Source organism: Chelonia mydas, chromosome 11 (genome assembly GCF_015237465.2).
Source record: "Chelonia mydas isolate rCheMyd1 chromosome 11, rCheMyd1.pri.v2, whole genome shotgun sequence".
NCBI lineage: Eukaryota > Metazoa > Chordata > Testudines > Cheloniidae > Chelonia > Chelonia mydas.
Window position 1 is genome coordinate 10194390 of NC_051251.2, and position 21325 is coordinate 10215714.

The 21325-nt window shown below is 43.1% G+C and overlaps 1 protein-coding gene across 5 annotated transcripts in view; it reads right to left on the bottom strand.

Annotated features, from left to right (window-relative positions):
• Positions 1 to 12081: 12081 nt before the first annotated feature.
• Positions 12082 to 21325, bottom strand: part of HSPBAP1 (HSPB1 associated protein 1) — a 62931-nt gene continuing 53687 nt past the window's right edge. For 4 of the 5 annotated variants that reach the window (XM_027834103.3, XM_037912516.2, XM_037912517.2 and 1 more), the window contains 3 exons: positions 17529 to 17612; positions 12871 to 12981; positions 12082 to 12684 (listed from right to left, as the gene is read on the bottom strand). In XM_027834103.3, the coding sequence (XP_027689904.2) occupies positions 12130 to 12684; positions 12871 to 12981; positions 17529 to 17612 (750 nt within the window). In that variant the 3' untranslated portion in view covers positions 12082 to 12129. The remainder of the gene's footprint in view (positions 12685 to 12870; positions 12982 to 17528; positions 17613 to 21325) is intronic. The other variant, XM_037912515.2, reaches the window with a different exon arrangement.

Here is a 21325-nt window from a genome sequence, read left to right on the forward strand (position 1 = left end):
ACTAGAAATGGCAAAGGCCTCTTAGGTCATTGTGACTGGGGTCCCAGTGGGAGCCATCTGTGGTCACTCAGTTAGGGTGAACTGCAAAGAAAGGGGCAGACAATCCCCAAAAAGCTGGTGGATATTCCAATACTTAGATTTACCAAGGCAGCATAAAACAGCTTCTTTATTACCTTACTGGTTACTCAGAAGTCCAAACAACACAGTTCCCTTAAAGTGATCCAGCCTCAGGCTTCCATCCAGGTACCTAAGTTAAATATGATGATTTCTGAAAATCTTATTTCATCATATAAAAGAAAAGGTTCTACCAATCCCAAAGGATCGGACTCATCACCTCCCAGGTTAATGAATGCTTCAGATTTTACCCAAATACACGCTACAGCCAGTTCTTATTAACTAAACTAAAATGTATTAAAAACCAAAAGAGAGTACGGTTAAAACATCAATATACATACAAACATGAGTACAACTCACTGCAGTTCAGATTCATAGCAGAGATGGTGAGCTTTGTAGTTGCAAAGAGTTCTTTCAGAAATAGTTCACAGATTATAGTCCAATGTCCAAATATCATATTTAGGGCGTACCAGCATAACTGGGACCTCAGTCTTGTGACTCAAACTTCCCCCGATGAAGCTTAAGCAGATCTGAGATGACAGAGTCAGGACCCAAGGATCTTTTTTTCATGTCTTTTTACAAGTTGGAGTTCAAAAGGTAATTAGCATGACTCTGAAGGAGGTCCATCACCGGTACTTAGCTATAGAATTAACACAAGGCAAATTGCTTGTTCCTCCACCATTCACAGTACATTTCAAAGAGAGATGAATACCGAGATATACCAGGTTTACAATTCATTTAAATGCTAGGAGGCTCTTTTGATCTCTGAACTATCAGAATACAACATAGACAGGGACTGTTGGTTACATTATCGACCCTAGTCATACATATGTAAATACACAAAAACACAAACATTATCTCCCCAGTCTTTTGAGAGTTATTTATTTTGCAGGATGTTTAACCCTTTCTAGCCATACACCACAGTCATCTTTTCCCCTCTCCCTTCTGTCTCCTGCCAGTGCAGGGTTGTTTCTGGTGCTTTGTCTAGTAGAGTTTTAAACATTACCTTGAAGTTAAAAATGACAACACTGTGGCCAATAGCCATAGAGAATGCCATGGGACAGATATGATGTCTGATCTCCAAACCAGTGAGCTCCATTTGATGCTTTGGGGCCCAGATTCTGGGGAATTATACCTTGGTCCTCTTGGTTCAGTTACAGCAGGACTGTTGCATTTTAGCTCTGATTCAGCAAGGCACTTAACCTCGTGAGAAATCCCTTTAGTGCCACTGGGACTACACATGTGCCTAAAGTCAGACATATGCTTTCATAGTTTAAGGCCAGAAGGGACCATTAGATCATCTAGCCTGACCTCCTGTGTATTAGAGATCACTGAATTTCACCCAGACAGCCCTGTCCTGAGCCCAGTGATTTAAGTCAGTCCTACGGAGACTAAACTGTTGTGCGCCACAGGGCCAAGAGCAGGAAAGGCCATGGTGCCACCAATGCCCAAGAACCCTGTAATGGCAGGGAACTGATTAGGTGAGATTTACCCAGTTGATCCATACTCCACGCTGCGGAGGAAGATGGAAACCACCCCACCAGGTCCCTGCCAATCTGCTGAGGGTGAAAATTCCTTCCTAAACACAAATCTAGCAATGGATTTGACCCCGTGCAAGTGAGCAAGTCACACCAGCAAGGCATCTCAGAAAGAATATTCTCTGTACCACCGCAGAACCCTGCTCCACCCTGTGAAGGCCAGGGATGAACAGGGGGGGACTCCTAGATTTACAAATGACAAGGCCAGAAGGGACCACCATGCCTACCCAACCTGAGCCCCTGCAGGCATCAGCCGTAGAATTTCTCCCAAAAGCCGGATTAAAGCATAGCTTTTAGAAAAATATCCAATCTCACTTCAGACTCCAAGCAATGGTGAGTCCGCCACCTCCCCTGTAAGCTCTTCCTATGTTTAATTACACTTATTGCTAGGAAATTGCATCTTATTTTAAGGTTGAATATGTCTAATTTCAGCTTCTGACCACTGGATCTTCTTATGCCTTTTTCTGCAAGATTGAAAAACTCCCCATTATCAGATCTTTGTTCCGTGTGTAACGACCTATACCCAGAGATCAAGTCACCTCTCAACCTGTTTGATAAATTGAATAAGTTGAGCTCCTTAAGTGTCACATTGTAAGGCTTGTGTTGCAGCCCCCTGGTTCATTTTTGTGCCCCCACTCCCGAATTCCCATCCGAATTTCCACATCCTTTTTGAGGTGTTGACACCAGCCCTGGAACAAAGTGTTCTCATTGTGGTATCATTGGTGCCTACAGGGTGGGAGACTGTCTTGGAAAGCAGTGACTCAGAGAAGGACTTAAGGGTCATCCTAGACAATCAGCCCTTTTGGCCCGAGCATTGCACTGGGAGCTCATGTTGAGGAGATTGTCTAGGATGACCCCTAAGTCCTTCTCTGAGTCACTGCTTTCCAAGACAGTCTCCCACCCTGTAGGTATAACCTGCAATTTTAGTTCTCAGCATTCGGCTGTATTAAAACGCGTGCTTCAGTGCCTTTCTGAATTGGGCCTCTAGCCCTAACCATGGTCCCACTTAGAATAACCTAAAAGCTACTGACAAAGCTTCTTAAGAAGTTGTGCCCCCCACAGATATTATTGTCTTGATGGTTGCTGCTGGACAGAAGATGTGAGGATTCAGTGTGGAGACAGAAGGAATTCTTGGATAAAATGGCAATGATCTATGTGCAGAGCACAGATCTCAGTGACTGTTTTGCTTTCAATGTAGCTGCAAACAAGGAATTAAACTACATTGCAGTGAACTATTGCTACATGACAGAAAGCACTGTTTTTAGCTAGGGCAAGGATTCTAATCTCTTTTGACAAAAGACGAAGCTCAGACGATACAGAATGCCGGGCAGAGGTAATACATTACCGCTCACGAGGAAACAGGCTAAAACTCGCTCAAGGCAGAGCTCCTCATAAGTTATAAGACCATTCCTTCTGGGCTGGCAGTAAGTTGTTGTGACAGGGTCAGGCCAGATGGCTACAGGAGAGTAATAGAAGGCAGATATATTAGCCCCAAGTTAAGTAGGTCCCTTTTCCCTGGGTAAGGTAACAGGGAAGGTTCCAGAACAATCAGGAACCTTCTGGAGACAATTAAGACAGACAGGCTGATTAGAACACCTCCAGCCAATCAAGAAGCTGTTAGAATCAATTAAGACAGGCTAATCAGGGTACCTGGGTTTAAAAAGGAGCTCACTTCAGTTTGTGGTGCGTGTGTGAGGAACTGGGAGCAAGAGGCACTAGGAGCTGAGAGTGAGAACGCGGACTGTTGGAGGACTGAGGAGTACAAGCATTATCAGACACCAGGAGGAAGGTCCTATGGTGAGAATAAAGAAGGGGTTGGGAGGAGGCTGTGGGGAAGTAGCCCAGGGAGTTGTAGCTGTCGCACAGCTGTTCCAGGAGGCACTAGACAGCTGCGTTCCACAGGGCCCTGGGCTGGAACCTGGAGTAGAGGGCGGGCCCGGGTTCCCCCCAAACCTCCCAACTCCTTGTCAGACACAGGAGGAGTCAACCTGGACTGTCGGTTCAGAAAAACAGCCAAACTGAGGGCTGTTGTGAAGCTCCAAGGCAAGCAAATCCGCCAATAAGCACAAGACCCACCAAAAGGAGGAACTTTGTCACAGTTGTGTTATGGACCTGCTTGCTCTGCCTTTTATTTACACAACATCATGTTTCACTTTAATGGTGGTTTTTCAGTCAGCTTTGTAAAGGCTGTTACTAATTGGATTGGATTCGTATGCTTTGCCAGGACTCAGAACAAGGCCAGCGTGGGTTAAATGAAAATGGTGAATTTTGCCATCTAGCGTTTCCAAGCATTTTGAATAGCCATCTCCTGAGCTGGGGGGCAACAGAGGAGGGACATTGTAATGATTGGAAGAGAGAAATTTAGCACAGGAGTTTAACCCACTTGTTGCCCTGGAAACTCGGACATGCTCTCCAGTTGCAGTGATTCAGTAGAATGCCAGTGTATAAGGGGTTAAAACAGCAAGAGAGGAAAAATACCGTAGAGCTTTTTGCAATTAAACTTCACAGCCTTCCTGGGGAGAGATGTGTTCTTTTTTAAGAATGTGGGTTTAAAGATCAAAGTTCTCAGTTTCCATTCTTTGGAAAAATGTGATTTTTATTTTGAATTGATTTTCCTGGGTTGCAATACCCGTTGGAACACCCTGAAAAGATCCCCTTTCCTCAGGCTTTGGAAAAACCAAAAAAGCAAAGTCTACCACCAAACACTTCATATCAGGTTTTACTGGGACATCACAGTACGTGCTTCAAACCCCTTTAAACAGGGACCTGTCAATTTATTTGCCTGCAAGGTGCCAGGTGTCCTGTATAAATAAGTAAATAATGATGCTGGACCATGAAAAAATGGGTGGAGAGTGGGGTAGGGGGAGAGAAAACCTTTTGTAGTGATAAACACCCATTTTTTCATGGTCTGTGTGTATAAAAACATCTTCTGTATTTTCCACAGTATGCATCCGATGAAGTGAGCTGTAGCTCACGAAAGCTTATGCTCAAATAAGTTGGTTAGTCTCTAAGGTGCCACAAGTACTCCTTTTCTCTAGATAGGGTAATTCGGTCTTCATGGCCATTCAGATTTTGGATTCTATGTTGAGACTGCCAAGGTATAAGAGATAAAAACCGCTGATCAGATGGATTAAATAAACTGGATGGTGATTTAGTGAGGTGTCCCCTAGGAATGTCCCCAAAACTGAGCTCCTAAATATTGTGTGTGTTTTATTTAAAACAGGAGGGTTCCCTTCTACCATCTTCAACTATTGCAATGGGTCACTCACTGCAAAATCCTTCCTTATGGCCCCAATCACCAAAATAGACTCATCTTGGTTCCAGTGAATCGTCAGAGCAAAGACATGCTCCGAGTGGGGCTTTGTCTGCCTATCTGCATCGCATTGCAGGATCAGATTCCTAGTTAATAGAACAAGATAGACTAAGGGGAGAGGTAGAGAGATATTGTGATCCTTGTGACTAGAAATTTAGATGCAGGAAATGGTAAATGGCTGTGTCACGGATTTGTGATGGATTTCTTTTTAAGTCAGTGTTGTAAAAAATTGTGTCAGAAAAATATTACAAATCAAGAGGCTGCGATTACCATAAGCATAAATGATTCAAGCTTTTTGGTAAGAAACAGAACACATTAGCTTATTGGTAGGCCAGAAGTATTGATATGTAACACTGTGTTTATTTTAAAAGGCAATTAGGGCTGTGCAAGTATTCACATTACCTCATCAATATGCCAGATTGATTATTAGCTGAAATTTTCAACTTCTGTCTAATGCTGAAGCAGAACATATGTCATTGTTCTTTAGCACAATTGCTTTGTGACCTCAAATAAATACAGATAAAATGAAAGTCATGAGATATACAATGGGAACAAAATTGAAATACAGGGAACTAATTAATGACATGAAGTAAAATGGTAACTTGTGAAATTACGCTTCTGTAATGGAGAAAAAGGTTAACAAGAAGGGAGCAAAAATTCATAAGAAACCTAATTGCTTGGGTGTTTTGTTTTTCCCTAAAAGGTGTGACTATTTTTGCAGACACCTAAATAAGTTCAGCTCCCTTTGTGTTCGAGGACAGAAAGTTACTAGTGCTGTTTTAAAGAGCCTGTATGGGGAATGGGGAAGTTTATCTTGTTTTGATATAGGAGTTTTCATCTTCTGCCATCTCCTGGTACGTTGATAGCTAAATTATCTCACTTAAGTATGCAAAAGTTAGCTTGCATTTGTCCAGGCTTTCCAAGGTAGCTTTAACAGTGACAGAGCAAAACTTTTGCATTTGACTGTGGTCAATGGCAGTAAGGTGCCTAAAGAACTTTAATAATGTGGGCCTTTGGAGCCTAAGTTTTACTGAAAGTCAATGAGACTTACAGGTGCTTAAGTGCCTGAGTCACTTTTGAAAATGAAACGTAGCCATATAAATCATGTAGGCTTGCAGCTCTGAGTGGACCAACACCTAAATACTTTAAAAATCTTGGCCTGTGGTCCTTTTGGGAAATCCCTCTTCCTTTTACAGGTCTTGGCTATGCAAAAAAATCCTGTCCCCAAAAAAGACAACAGGAGTTTTGCCATTGACTTCAATGGAGCTAGGATTTCACACAAAGTTACATGAGCTTAACTAGAATCTGTTTTTATATAGATTGAGTTAAATCAGTGCAAACTCCTTCAAGGCCATTCTTAATTTGATTTCAGTCTGGTTTCTAGCAATTTAGCTTCAGTAGGTAAGGGATCAACACAAGCTAAATTGCTATAAACCAGGCTGAAGTCATTTTAAGAGTGTCCATTCAGAAACTGGCATTGATTGAACTAAAACAACTTTAAAACACCCCTTTAGTTACACCGGTGCAACTCTGTGTGTAGACTGGGCATTAGAAACATTAATTAAATGTTAACCCTTCAGACACCATGAGTGACATTACTCTTCTGGATACTGACAGAACTGCTTGTCTGCTTTACTAGGCCAGAAAAGCCCCCACAACAGCTTGATCCTATGAGCTCCCAGCCCTTTTTGCTGCTACTTAAGCCTCCCACAACCTTCTTCAGCAGGACTGTCCTGTCAGTTGCTCTGACTCCAGTCCTCGCCACCAGCAAAATCTTCCTAAGACCCCACCTCCCGCAAACACATACACACTACTGGAAAAGCGCCTTGCTTCCCTCCCACTGTATTAAGAGAAATGCACCCCTCTCTGAGCCTGCTTCCACACCTAGGGAGACATCCTGCCCCCCCTGCAGTCAACGGCAAAAATACTGCTCTAAGTGATGCAGCACAGAATTTGCAGTCAGGGAGCGGGGGCTAAAGTGATTTTTAAACCACATTTGTGCTTTCCCAATCCTGGGTTGCTCCAGGTGCTGAAGGGGCCCTCGGCAGAACTTAGAGAGCCCTGGGGCCTGCCTCAGCACTTGGCAGCCTCCTTGGACTACTTTATGGGCTATTGCACTGTGCAGAATCCCCACAGTGCTGCAGCCACATCCTTGGTACCATCCTCCTGCCCTACACCTGACACGCTCCCTACACCAGGCCTTGCGAGAGCCATAAGCCATCCTGAGGCCTTATCTCCCATAGTGCCAGTGCTGGATACGGGGCTTTCAGAGCCCTTTTTGCTTCTCTGGCCCTACAGTTCTCACCCCTCCACACCCCTGGACAAAGGGGCTGGGGAGCAGTGAGAACCATCGTTTAAGGGTTAACCATCCTGGTACCTGGGTAATGGTCTTAGGGTTAGCTGTAGACACTTTATAACCACTACCTTATAAAATCTTTACTTGGGTAAGGATAAGAGATATCAGGAAATCCATTGTCTGTATTCTTTTGAAATAAAAAATATTTTAATTATTGTATAGAAAAGTAGCTAGAACATTGGTCTTCCCTTCCTTAGCCTTGGGGCCATGAGGACTGAGCTCCCAAGTCATTGTCCAAACAGGCTGTCACTAAAGGGGTCAGAACTCAGTTTGTTTAAACACTCTCAATATGTAGAAAGGTTTCAGAGTAGCAGCCGTGTTAGTCTGTATTTGCAAAAAGAAAAGGAGTACTTGTGGCACCTTAGAGACTAACCAATTTATTTGAGCATAAGCTTTCGTGAGCTACAGCTCACTTCATCGGATGCATTCAGGGCAGGGGGGGATTAAAACGCTTATGTGCAATGTCAGGCAAATGAAGAGAGAGTCAGAAATCATGGTCTTCTGTATACTCTGAATTGGCTCATGGAACTGTAAATTTTCCTCTTATTAGTCCATGGGCCATTTGCCATACATGACTCCATTCATCTGTGGTAATTTTTCTCTCCATAACCACTTGCATTGAGTATGACTCTGATTTTTATATTACGCCTCTGAGACATGAAGCCCTTCTGGTGCTTTTACCTAGCATTGTAAACAGATCGGCTCTGGCCTCCCCAGATAACGATCTCTGGCTGTAGCCTCATCCGTTAATCATGGTCCACACCTGGCGAGACATAAAAACACTGCTCTCTGCAGACAGACTGAATGTTTGTTCGGAGCAATGAGTGATGTGTCTCTAGTCTAATGCATACAATTCAGTGTTGTGGCAATGGCTTTCCCTGCTATGCAGACTCTTTTAAAGGTAGGCTGTCCTGTAACAATATCTGGTTTTTGCCTATAGGGGAGATTGTGTTAGGATCTTTAGGCGTCTATAAGCCTTCTCAAGGACAGACATTCTGAAATACAGAGTTTGGAAATCTTTCACATTAATATAAAAAGCCCTAGCCCTGTGATCTCTGAAGTTATCGTTGCTAGGGGAAAAAAAAACCTTCTTCTAAGCAGGCTTAGACTTTGCTGAATGTAGTAGCCCTGTATCCCAGGATCTGCTCTTCCTTCCCACACCCTGTGACTGTACCCTCTCCCAGATATAAAAGCTTTCTTCATGAGGATTTTCACTGAGTGTATTTGAATGAAACATTTGCATAAGGTGAGAGATATTGTAAACGTTCCCAGCAGCAGCCTCTGTCTATGCCCAACGCCTGTGGTCAGGCTGAAAAGAGAGCAAATGTAGCAATGTGACAAAGGGGATGGAGCTTCATTAGAGTGTGGTTTTATTATGAAAAGTGACTCTGTAAAAATTGCACCTTCTTACTCTGCTCCCAGCGTGCCGCATGAGTCACTAAAGGCAGCAGATGCAACTACAATAAGTTTCTAACTTCTTACACCCACTGGCATGGCACCGCCAACAGAGACAGGCAAATGAAGTGGATTCTACTCTGGGTCATTCATCAATAGAATGGTTTACTAACTTCCAGTCTGTCACACCTGAGCAATCTCACTGAGGCATTACCACTGAGGGCATTAAACAGACAGGGGGTTTGTATAGATGTAACAAGTGACCTAATTTGGCCTGCAATCTTTGTGACTGGGAATGAGGAACAAGAAGAAAAGAACCCATCTTGGTTCTGGGAATTTTACTTGTGAAGTGAACACATTTAGGGCAGAGAGAGAGAGAGAGAGAGAGAACAAATATGCCTCCTAGCCCCCCAATGCAATAGAGTCATTTTTCAGAGCAGAACCACATTTTAAACTCTGCCAAAATTCTTAATTTCCACAGAGCATGCTCAGAAGTGACTTTTCCCAACTGCTTATAATTTTATTCTCTAATTTTAATTCCCTCCCTCCTTCCAACCAAAGGACAAGGTCCCAATCCTGCAACCCTTACTCATGTCAGTAGTGAAGAATCTGACCCCAAATGCCCAGTAAGGACCATATCTCTGTAACATTTCAAATTTCAACCTCCATTCATTTTTCTCTAACCTTGTTCAAAAAGGGTTTGATTTTTTTATGCCTGGAAAAGTGCTTCTCACCCCAATATTACTAATCATTTACATAGCTGTAGCACTCAAAGGCCTGAAACAGGATCAGGGCAACACAGCACTGGGAACTGTACAACTGCAGGTGAAGAGAATCTCCACCCTTTTGACTTCCAGAACTCAAAAACAGTTGGAAAGTGACTTGTATGAAAATAGCACCATTGGGCAGACATCAGGCCAAGAAAATTTCAGGCCAAAAGGTTGGGTGCTTCAGAGAGCTATCAATGGGTAAAACTGGAAACCGGTTTGTCACCTAATAACTGCAGATGTTATTAGGTGCTAGCAATAATAAAATTGTCTATGCAAAGATTTCAAAAGTTGTGCAAAAAGAATCTGGCTGAAGCTATAATTAGCATTCTGAAGTGCTGCTGAAGGTAAAGCAAAGCCATTAGGTATTTCAGGGGAATCTTAAGTGACTTTCCCAACTGTGTTTTATTGTCATGTTCTTGCGAAGATCCTAGAGCTAGACATATCCTATGGTGAAAACAACACTGAGTTCACCATGTGTTAATCTCCCAAGACCATGCTCCAGAGAGCAACACTGGAGCTTCAAAAAGATTCTGCACAGCTTCTAAACTTGTGAACAGACCCTTGCTGTGGACTGGAGAAAATAAAATATGCTTTTTCCAGGATATACAAAGACGGATTTCCTCCCAACTTCTCTGGAAACCTGCTGAAAACACAAATCAATGAGTCTAAAATAGCCCACTGTGTGAAGAGGGATTCAAATTTGCTACGATCCGAACAGCCGTTCAGAGTCTGAGCTGAGGGGGGACTGCAGAACTTGCAGCACTGACATTTTTTCATATTTCATATGGAGTAGCTGGTTTTCATGCATTCTCCATTTCATGGACTATTCCTTTCCGGCCTCTTTTTAAATCCTCATTGTAAAACTATTTCCATGTGCTGTAGCCCAAACGACCTGAGGACCACCTCCTGCTCCCTGTAGGTTCTTCTCCCACCATAGACCTTTTTATTGTTGAGAAGGGATATGGTGTTGGGTGTAGAACTTCTGAGTTGGGATTAGATATCTCCCAGTACAGCGGACCCTCACTAGAATGCGGGTCTATAAAGCACGAATTTCCATATAATGCGGTCGTGGCCATGGATCCCAAATTTAATTACTTTCATTGGAATTCATTTTAAGACGGTCCCCGCGTTAACGCAGTACCGCGCAGGGATCCCAAATCCTGTGTTCTAGCAAGGGTCCGGTGTACTTATTTCTGTCTTAAGTGTTATTTCCTGCTGAGCAACTATCACAACCTACACTAGATCATCCTCTTTACGATCCAGTTTGCTTAATGGCTCTCCTGTACACAGCCCCCAATCCCTTGGATTGTGTTGGTCTTCCAACTGTTGGCCTTTCACTCATCTCATCATCAATTATGCCACACATCATTATGTGGAGAAGTTACAATGAATGGGCCTGATTCACAACTTGAACCCAGGCTCCATCCCGTGATGGTGGAATGTCGGACTGGAGAAGGATGCAGAGGAATAAGCCACACACATTCTTCCAGTGTGGGCGTGGAGCTAGCCAGCACTGGCTGGAGAGAGAATAGGGTTAGCGTATCGAAGTAGCGCCTGATTCAATATATCTCCCAGGCAGCTTTCATTTGGAGATTGAAGCTGACCTATCATCTGGTAGAGGACAGCTGTTTTCCCCTGGGATGAAACTTCCTTTTGGGTACAGTTATTGCTGTGTCTGCGCCGGTGAATCGACCCCAACAGTCCATGAAACGCTGAAGTGGATTAATTACACCCTACTCTGTTTTCCAGTTTTGACCATGGCCATAAAGTACTCGGTGCTACAGGATCTTAACTCCCCAGAGTTATTGCTTTTTGCAGGATTATGCCTGTTTCGGTGACAGGATACTCTGGGACCAAGTGCTGGCGTTCACCTCAGGTGTAGTTTTTTTTGCCATGTACTGAGAATCTGTTGTCCAGGTGTGTATCAGTCTCTAGGCTCCATTGAGAGTCGTAGTGTTTAAGGCCATAAGGGACCATCAGATTGTCTAGTCTGACCTCCTGTATATCACAGTCCATCAACGCCACCCGGTACCCACACACTAAACCCAACAACTGAAATTAGACCTCAGTATTGCAGCCCCCAGGAAACTAGACTATTATGAGACACAGACAGAGAATAGGAGGCATAGAAGTACACCAGTGCCTACTATATGACTCATTCTCTCATTAGCCTGTGCACAAGTTTGTTTGAACCCCATATAAATTGAGGTTCCATATACCTGTTGTAGGTTTAAACTAATTATTAGGTTATAGGACACTTAAGATACTCTCTACAAATTGGAACCATATTGTAACACAATCGGAGACAATTGTATAGCAGCTGGGTACTTTATATTTCTAATGCAGATGGATCCAAAAGGGGCTGAGTACGCATTCCCTTTGTTTTATCTCTATTAGTTGTCTCTGCCTAATGTTATTTATTTATTCTTTTTCGGGTATTCATTTTTATTCTGCCATTTAACCATTTGAAATATGGTGCTGGTCTGGTGCCTTACATGCATTCCCAAGCATACCTGTCTGTATCTAAAAAAATATGCAAATTTTAAAAAATAGTAAAGTAAAGTAAAGTTACTAGTGAGTTAAAAAACCCAGAACAAGCCTGCTAGTTTCTCTTTATTTTAGAAATGAAAAAATACTCTGATATCAAACTCTCTCTCTCTCCAACAAGAGACCAGTCACCAAATTGATGACTTGTGGATTAACCAAACAATCTAACAAGTCATTTGTAGAAATGGCCATTTGTGAAGAGTTTGCATTGCTGTCTGCATCGGTTTGATCTGCAAGTGTTTCGCAGTCATTACTCATTACTGATTGCTTCCCACTGCAGCGTAATTTTCCAAAATGTCCTTCTTCATTTTCACTGAGAAGGTCTCTAGCGTCACTTTCCACTGCTCCTGCCCCCACTGAGTTCCCTTCTTGAGACTGTGGTAATACTGGAATAAGATGCACCCCGAAAGGTATTTTCTCCAACTTTTTTGCTTTAACCACTGTAAAACCAGCTTCATGGGTCCATGATTTATAGTCCTCTGGTTTGGTGTTGACTTCTATTTTCCTTCTTTTATATGAAGACGCCTCCTTCTCTGTATCATGGGTGCTGGGATCTCTGTCCTCGGATACAGTTACCTTTTGATATTCTAAATATGCAGACATTGCTCCATTTAAGTACTGAAGATTGATTTCATGGGATGTTGCCTCGACCTAAACAAGCAAACAAAAAAAACATAGTGAGCAAGCTGTACGTTTCTATTCAATGCTACGCTTATTCTTAGCTGTATGAAAGGCACTTAACAATTTATTACACAGGAAGAAAAGACTCATAGTAAGTTTAAAAGAAATGTCAGTAACTCCAGGCTTCGCTGCTAATGGAAACAAGAGGGCGCTTACTTCTGTGGGATTCAGCCAGGCATCCACACGGCTGGGGTTTTCTGCAGATTTTATGGCACACACTAGTGTTCGAGTTACTGCCTCTTCCACCCGGGCTTTGTGATCTGCATCCTATCCCAAGGAAATAAAAGGTAAATGGAGAAAATCTGGCACTTTGCACCCTTTAGAAAGCCTGAGGACCTTGGAAAGGACCGAACCAAGAGCCTTAACTTGAAAATCCTTCTTAACACAAGAAGTCATGGGATTACTCACATGAAGAAGAGGTTGCAAGAGGGATTATTTTGTTAATTAAATCTGGTACCTCATAAATGATACAGCATATGGATCCTGTTGAATTTCTAATGATAGCCCCTTTACCTAGCCCCTTTATCTAGATGGACCACAATAGCATTTTACAAAATTATACAGATACATATTTTAAACACTTGAAACACAAAGGATATTACTGTGAGATAGCAAATACCTTGGGGCTACTAAGGCACATTACTAAGTCCTATGAAAAATCAGGAAGCTTGTTGTCATCTGACAGTAAGAGAAGCCCACTAACACGTTGCAGTTTTAGATAGTAACAGAAGGAAAAACAAATGTTTCCTTCACTGAAGGATGCTGATGGGCTTTGGCTACACTAAAAAGATCAGTAATTGATACAGCTTCGCAAATGTGAAATAACACAAAATTGAAGAGAATGTATAAAATGACATAAAACAAAACTCACCCCACAGTGGCAGCTCCTGTCTCATGGGGCCAGGGCTGGGGAGGTCTATTCTGGTTTGGCCCAGCCACTCCCTCATCATGATGGAGGGACACCTGGGTCAAATCTGAGTGGTACTGTGATGTTGCAATGGCCAGAAAGGAGAACTGGGCCCAGCCCTGTGAGACGGGAGCTGCCGCTGTGGGGTGAGTGCAGGGCAGTCTCGCTCTGCAACATCGCAGGCCCTCCCACTCTCCTGGCAGGCAGGATAACACAAAATAACATGACATTCCCAAAAAATAAAATGAAAAATTTTAAAAAGATTAAGAGTTTTATGGGGCTCTTGTAACTGATTTTTGCGTGGTACAAACCTTCAATTCTCCCTTCACCCCTTGGCCAGCTAGACATGGGCTAATTTGGGATTTTAGAACAGAGAAACATAATTTTGAAAGACAGTCCATTGTCTTCCACTTTCTATTTAACTGAATAGCTTAGCGGCAGTGGAGGGGTAGTTAGAAGGTAAGGAGGTTGATCAGTGCGTACAGCGTTGATTAGCACTCAGATATCACAGTGTTAAGTACACTAGAAATGGACAGATAATTTAAGAGTCACTTGGGCTCTTAGAGGGAAAGCAGAAAAAAAAAGGAAGATGTAAAATAAGTATGAGACAGCCAGCCATGGGCTGTCAAATTTTGGGTTGGGGGTTTGAAACATTAGGATGTGTCCAGCCTTATAGCTTGCTGGGGAGGGTGTTAAAGGCTGTAATGCATCTTGGGAGTTTCACAGTAGAACCTGGGATTCAAGCAGAAAAATAATCTATCTTCATTTCTGCAAACTAGTTTTAGGACAAAAATTCTGCCATTGCTGGTGTGTGTGGGGCTGTCATAGGGGGTATCTGTTCACATTTATTAACGTTCTTTCATAAAAAACCTCCTCCCTGCGAAAATGACAACATCCTGATTTCTACATATAGTAAAGTTGTCATCAAGGGTTAACTGGGTTACTCAGAGTAGCAGCCATGCTCCATTCCTTTCTTCTTGTCTAGTCAGAGGGAATTGACTCCTCCTTCCCCTCTAGGCTCTGTTGTGATGTAGTAAAATAAAGCAGCATGTTCCCAGCCTGCAGTCCTGTGAGTACGCTTACTTTTGTTGCACTGAACAATCAATTTGCAAAACTACACATGTAAACGGTTAATATTTTTCAAGGTATTGTGATCTTGGGAGTCATCCTACTATGCTAAATCCTGGGGCTGCATTAATCATGTGACTTAGTTCGTTAGAAAGCAGGGTTTGAATCTGCCACATTATGTTGAAAACAAATTAAACTTCTACTCTTATTCTAAAAAGTCTTGGCAAAATAATTAATGGTATCACTCGGATGATGCTGGCATGACACGCATCTGTCAAACTGAAAGTGGCTGGTTACAGCTCCAAGTGAGAGAACTGCTTGAATAGGTAAAGGAAGCGTTCTCAATATTATATTTTAGTGCCAGTGTCATGAATTATTTTCATAGATGGATTGCCCACATCTAAAAACAATGTTGCTGTCATCTGCCGGGGTAATAGGCTGTAATCAACTGTCACCTGCGCCACAATGATTACATGCAGTCCTTTCGAAGGTTAAACTACTGTGCAATTTACGTATTAGCCAAAGTAATTTATTTTGTTTGTGGGGCCTTTTAATTTTTGATATCTTATTAGGAAAATCCAAAAGACTCTATTCAAATTGGACTCCCATTGTGTTCAGTCAGAGCTTTCCCTAGTAAAGGTTGCAGAATTTGGCTCTATTTTATTGTACCAGTGGACAACAAAATGAGAAAATAGTAAGGGAAAGGAAACAAAAATATGTCCAACAACTAGCACTAGCACTCTGTATTTATCTGTATAGGACAGGGGTGGCCAACCTGTGGCTTCGGAGCCCCATGCGGCTCTTCAGAAGTTAACATGCGGCTCCTTGTATAGGCACCAACTCTGGGGCTGGAGCTACAGGTGCCAACTTTCCAATAAGCCGGGGGGTGCTCACTGCTCAAGCCCTGGCTCTGCCACAGGCCCTGCCCCCACTCCACCCCTTCCTGTCCCCTCCCCTGAGTCTGCTGTGCCCTCACTCCTCCCCCCTTCCCCCCCAGAGACTCCTGCATGCCATGAAACAGCTGATTTGGAGGCGCAGGGAGGGAGGGAGGGGGAGGTGCTGATTGGTGGGCTGCTGGCCGGCCGGAGGCACTGGGGGAGGGGAGGGATGCTGAGGGGTGGCTACTGACGTATTACTGTGGCTCTTTGGCAATGTACATTGGTAAATTCTGGCTCCTTCTCAGGCTCAGGTTGGCCACCCCTGGTATAGTACAATGGGCCCGACTCTGACCTGCAACTCCTGAGTGGTGCAGTTCAAGAGGCGGAGCCCAGTTAAGGGATTGGGTGGAGGGGGGGAGGGGGGCTTTAAGTCACCTTTGCATACTCTGAATTCTAGACACTGACAGAGGCATCCCCAGTTGCTGGCACAAATCAGAACTGCCTCGGGGCCTGCACAAATGTATGACAGCCTTGAATGGCTGCCTGTAGGCTGCCTTGCTGACCCAGAACAGAGGGAATGCAGTGTTCCTAGCTGCCCCCTGTACGTGACACTGTGTAGGAGACTGGCGTAGGACTGCTACACATTGTTCTTCTAGCTGAATATCCCTTACAATGAGAATTCTTTCCAAGGAGGATCCACCCAGGTTTGAACCCCTCTGTTCTTCCAGAGCAGCATAAAGGTGCCAGAAGATGGCCCAAAAAAGGGGCCAGCCCTGTATAACTCTTTGTTCCTATCATTTCAGCACCTCATAGATTTCTGTAAAAGCCTGTTTCTTTCGACACTTTAATAGTATTTCATACTAAGATAGTATTCATGATAACATGATTTGGGTTTGAAAACATTGTGGAGTATTGAGACTATATCACTGGAATGATCACATATCTATTGGTTAACAAACACAGTAAAAATCAACGCCTAGAGAAAAGGGAAATTAACTAAACCAGAAAATCCAATACAAGCACAATCTCCACTCTCAGGAAGATGTGAATTAAAACATTTCAGGCAGTCGTATTATTTGCCATTAATTTGGTTTGTCATTTAGGCCCTGATCTGGCAAAGCACTTAAGCATATGCTTTACTGAACAGGGAAGGAGTCAAGCTCATGCTTAAGTCCATCCCTATTCAGCAAAGCAATTAAACACATGCTTAAATTTTAATCTGTGACATAAAAATATGCTTTTTTTTTTTTGTCCCATTGAAGTCACAGGTTAAAATTAAGCACGTGTTTAATTGCTTTGCTGAATAGGGTGAATCTAAGGACATGCTTGAGTTCAAGTGCTTTGCTGAATCAGGGCCTTAAATTCTGAGCCTTCAAATCCTTATTCATGTAAAGTCTGACTGATCATGTTGTTTAGGGGTAGAGCCTGCCTCCTCCCTTGCCAAGCCATGAATGAAGCTGCTAGGCAGGGGGCAAGATTAAGGGAGCCTCTACAAGGCTCCTTGTAGTCCAGTGTAGAGGATTTAGAGGAAGAGCTAGGCCAGTGAATGCATGATTAAAGCTCTTTCCTCAAGAGTAGGCATGTAATAAATCTGTGACCTGGTCAAATTCCCCTCTGTAGTATTAGTTAGAGAAGTTATTCTGCTTCCCGATTTTCCTTACTAAAAACATCCAGGCAAACACAAACAGTTGTGCAATGTATTGGCCCAGCATGGCTGCATTCTAGTGATGGGTGATAAATGATCCTTCTATAAACACAAGTCTGTAAAGTGTGTTGGGATCCCTCTGGATGAAAGGTGCTATAAAAATGTTAGATTATTATTATTATAAACCACTCTAATGTGGCTCATCATGTCATCAGATGTGGGGCAGAATTATTTATTTTTAACCAGTGAGCTTACACTATATGGCATATGCTTTGTAGCTTAAGAACCCCACAGCAATGACTTAAAAGGAACGTACCAGTTCAATCCAAGAGTTTATACTGACTGTGATGGGGTCAATGCTTTCTACATAGTGCCACCAGTGTCTGGGAACAAACAGGACCTGAAATGAAGGGACACAGTCATTAGGATAGCAGCAGAAATCTTCATTTTTCAAATACTGTAGCAAATGGTCCACTAAACCTCTAGTGTAACAGTAATATTTCCCTTATCTAAAAGGAAGTTGGAAGAGTATTTCCAGTTTGAAACAGTAAGGCAAAAATGATGGTAAAGTCTCATTAGCAAAGCACCATACTGTACCCAGAATCATTCAAAGAAAGCAAATGTTGTTTGAATATAGCTTTCATCCAAAGAGTTCAAACACAAATACATTTCACCTGTGAGGTAACAGCATGCCTTTTATGTAGATGGGCACAGAGAGATTAAATGATTTGCCCATGGTCACATAAGAGGTTAGCCATGTCTACAATGCAGGGGGTCTGACTTTCATTTCTCCCTCAAGCTCAGCATATTCCACTGTCTCACAATATCAGTAGCTACTGTGTATGACCGCGGACACAATCCTGTACTACCTCTTATCCAAAATCCTCTTATCTGACACAGGGTTGTAACCCCATAACTGTTTCAGTTAAGTGAGGTCCAGATGCATAAAAAGCTGCCAGCTAGCTTAGCAGGGCTTTAGAGAAAGTCCTAACCAGACCCTGCTGAGCAAGGACTCTTTGTAGACTCTCCAGTTTAGTAGGCTTTCCAGTTTCTTTATAAAGACTGCCAAGCTGGCTTCCCCAGGAAGTCAGTGTTCTAAAGTTCTTCTAGGTGATTAATAACGTGCAGCTCTAATTCTAGTGAATAACTATCCTTTATTACACTTGTCAAATTTAGTAGACTATTTAAAAAATAAGATGCCCTAAAAAATCATGACTATCTAGTTTAGATCAGAGCTATATTACTATATTAGTGTGATATTTTTGACATAAAATTCATTTTAAACCTTGGTTTTTATGGTACGAAGACATTAATGTTGTTTTGATGATATAGTACTAGCTTTATAGATTACAGAACACTAGATTAACATAGGGTTATCAAGAACAGCATAAAAGACTGTTTTTTAATGGGTAAGAAAATGGTTGGACTATAGAGACAGTGAAAAGATACACTTCAGTAAGGGGAAGAGCAGCAATGATTTTTATCTGAACTGTGGACAGTTTTTTTTTCTTGCTAGACACAAATTACTTATAAGAATGTCCTGTCATCAAGATAACCATCTTTTCAGATAATACAGTACTGGGTTGACTAGAAAACTATATGGAAAAAAAGACCAATGAGGCCCCCATTCTACAAACACTTACATACACATTTAACTTTATGTACACAAGTTGTCTCATTTAAGTCAATTAAGCACCTGCATAAATGGATGTAGTATCAGGGCTTGTGAGCCTGGGTTAATTTTGGATGATGAGCTGAAATATGGCTCACAAGTTTCCATTTAAAACAAGCGAAAGGCTGTACATGTTTGAGCGTCAAGAATATTCAGAAAGTAACCTTAATCTCATGCAGCTTACAGACCAGAGTAAGTGGATGTTCTGAGCAAGAACAAACCGAATCATGCAGCTGTGAGCACAATGCATACGTGCCATTAAACAAACCAAATGTTAAAATGTAGATGTGGTGCTGAAGTCCAAAGACGTTACAGATTCCTCCACTTGCTAAAGATTGATCACAATGGTGTTAATTCAGACAAGTTCTATGGCCTGTGTTATACAGGTCAGACTAGATGATAATGGTCCACTCTGGTCTCAGAATCTATGAATATAGTACCCAGTTTTAGAGTTTGAACTTGATCTACCAGTCAATAGCAAAACTCTAAGCACCGATACTCATTTACACTAAGGCCACTTCACACCATCACTCAGGAGTGTAATGTATGCTTCCTTTACACTGCCAGAGCAGTGTGAATGGAATCAGAATAAATGAGAAGCAGGCCCTAAGGTCCAGGGTGAAATCCTGGCACCACTGACATCTACAGTAAAACTCCTATTGACCAGGATTTCATTTTGAAAGTTCTGATATATTAGCTGGTGACAGGAAGGGGGAGTAGAAAGAAGAGGGAAGGATATAATATTCTTAGACTTCTGTACGGCATTTGACTTGGGATCGCACTTGGGATTTGATTAAAATAACTAGACCAATATAAAATTAAGATGGCACACATGAAATGGATTTAAAGCTGGCTAACGGATAGGTCTCAAATGTAATTGTAAACGGAGAATCATCAATGAAGCAGGTGTTTCTAGTAGGGTCCCAAAGGAATCAGTTCTTGGCATATGCTATTTAATGTTTTTATTAATGATTTTATGTTTTCTTCCTCATCATCAGTGATAAAGTTGCAGATGACACAAAAATTGGGGGAGTGGTAAATAATGAAGGGGAGAGGCCACAAATACAGAGCTGTCTGGATCGCTTGGAACGCTGACAGCAAGCAAACAATGGTGTGTTCTAATATGGCTAAATGTATACAGCCAGACAAAGAACACTGGCCATACTTACAGGATGGGGGACTCTGTCCTGGGAAGCAGTGACTGAAAAAGATTTGGGAGTCATGGTGGATAATCAGCCTAACATGAGGTCCTAGCGTGCTGCTGTGCCCAAAAGGGCTAACGCCATCATTGGATGTTTTGAATAGGAATCTAGAGTAGGAGTAGAGAGGTTATTTTACATCTGTATTTGGCACTGACATGATGGCTGCTAGGATACTGTGTCCAGTTCTGGTGTCCGCCATTCAAGAAGGATGTTGATAAATTGGAGAGGGTTCAGCGGAAAGTCACGAGAACGATTAAAGGATTAGAAAACATGCCTTTTTGTGACAGGCTCAAGGAGCTCAATCTATTTAGCTTAACAAAGAGAAGGTTAAGGGATGACTTGATTACAGTCCGTACATACATATGTGTGGAACAAATAATAATTGGATCTCAACTGAGTCATAACACAATCCAATGCTGGAAGTTGAAGCCAGGCAAATTCAGACTAAAAATAAGGCATACATTTTTAACGGTGAATAATTAATCATTGGAACAATTTACCGAGGGTTGTGGTGATTCTCCATCACGGGCAGTTTTAAAATCAAGATTGGATGTTTTTCCAAAAGATCTACTCTAGGAATTATTTTGGGGAAGTACTATGGCCAGTGTTATCCAGGTGGTCAGACTAGATGAGGGGTGGGCAAACTTCTTGGCCTGAGGGCCGCATCGGGTTTCTGAAATTGTATGGCGGGCCGGTGTGCGCCTCCCCAAACAGCCAGGCATGGTTTGGCCCCCGCCCCCTATCCGACATCCCCCTGCTTCTCACCCCCTAATAGCCCCCTGGCAACACCTGTCCCATCCACTCCCCACTGCCTTCTGTCCCCTGACCGCCCCCAGACCTCCTGCCCCATTCAACCTCCCCTCTCCTTCCTGACTGCCCCGCCACCCCATCCAACCCCTCCTCTCATTCCTGACTGCCCCTCCGGGACCCGTCTCCATTCAACCCCTCTGTTCCCTGCCCTCTGACCGCCCCAACCCCTATCCACACCCCCAGCCCCTGACCTCCCCCCGCATTCCCCTGCTCTCTATCCAACCCCCGCTACTCCCTGCCCCCTTACCATGCTGCCTGGAGCACCGGTGGCTGGCGGTGTGGCTGTACCAGGACAGGCAGCCGCGCCGTGCAGCACAGAGCACCGGGTCAGGCCAGGCTCTGACGCTGCGCTGCCCCAGGAGCTTGCAGCCCCGCCGCCCAGAGCATTGCGCCGGCGATGCAGTGAGCTGAGGCTGCGGGGGAGGGGGG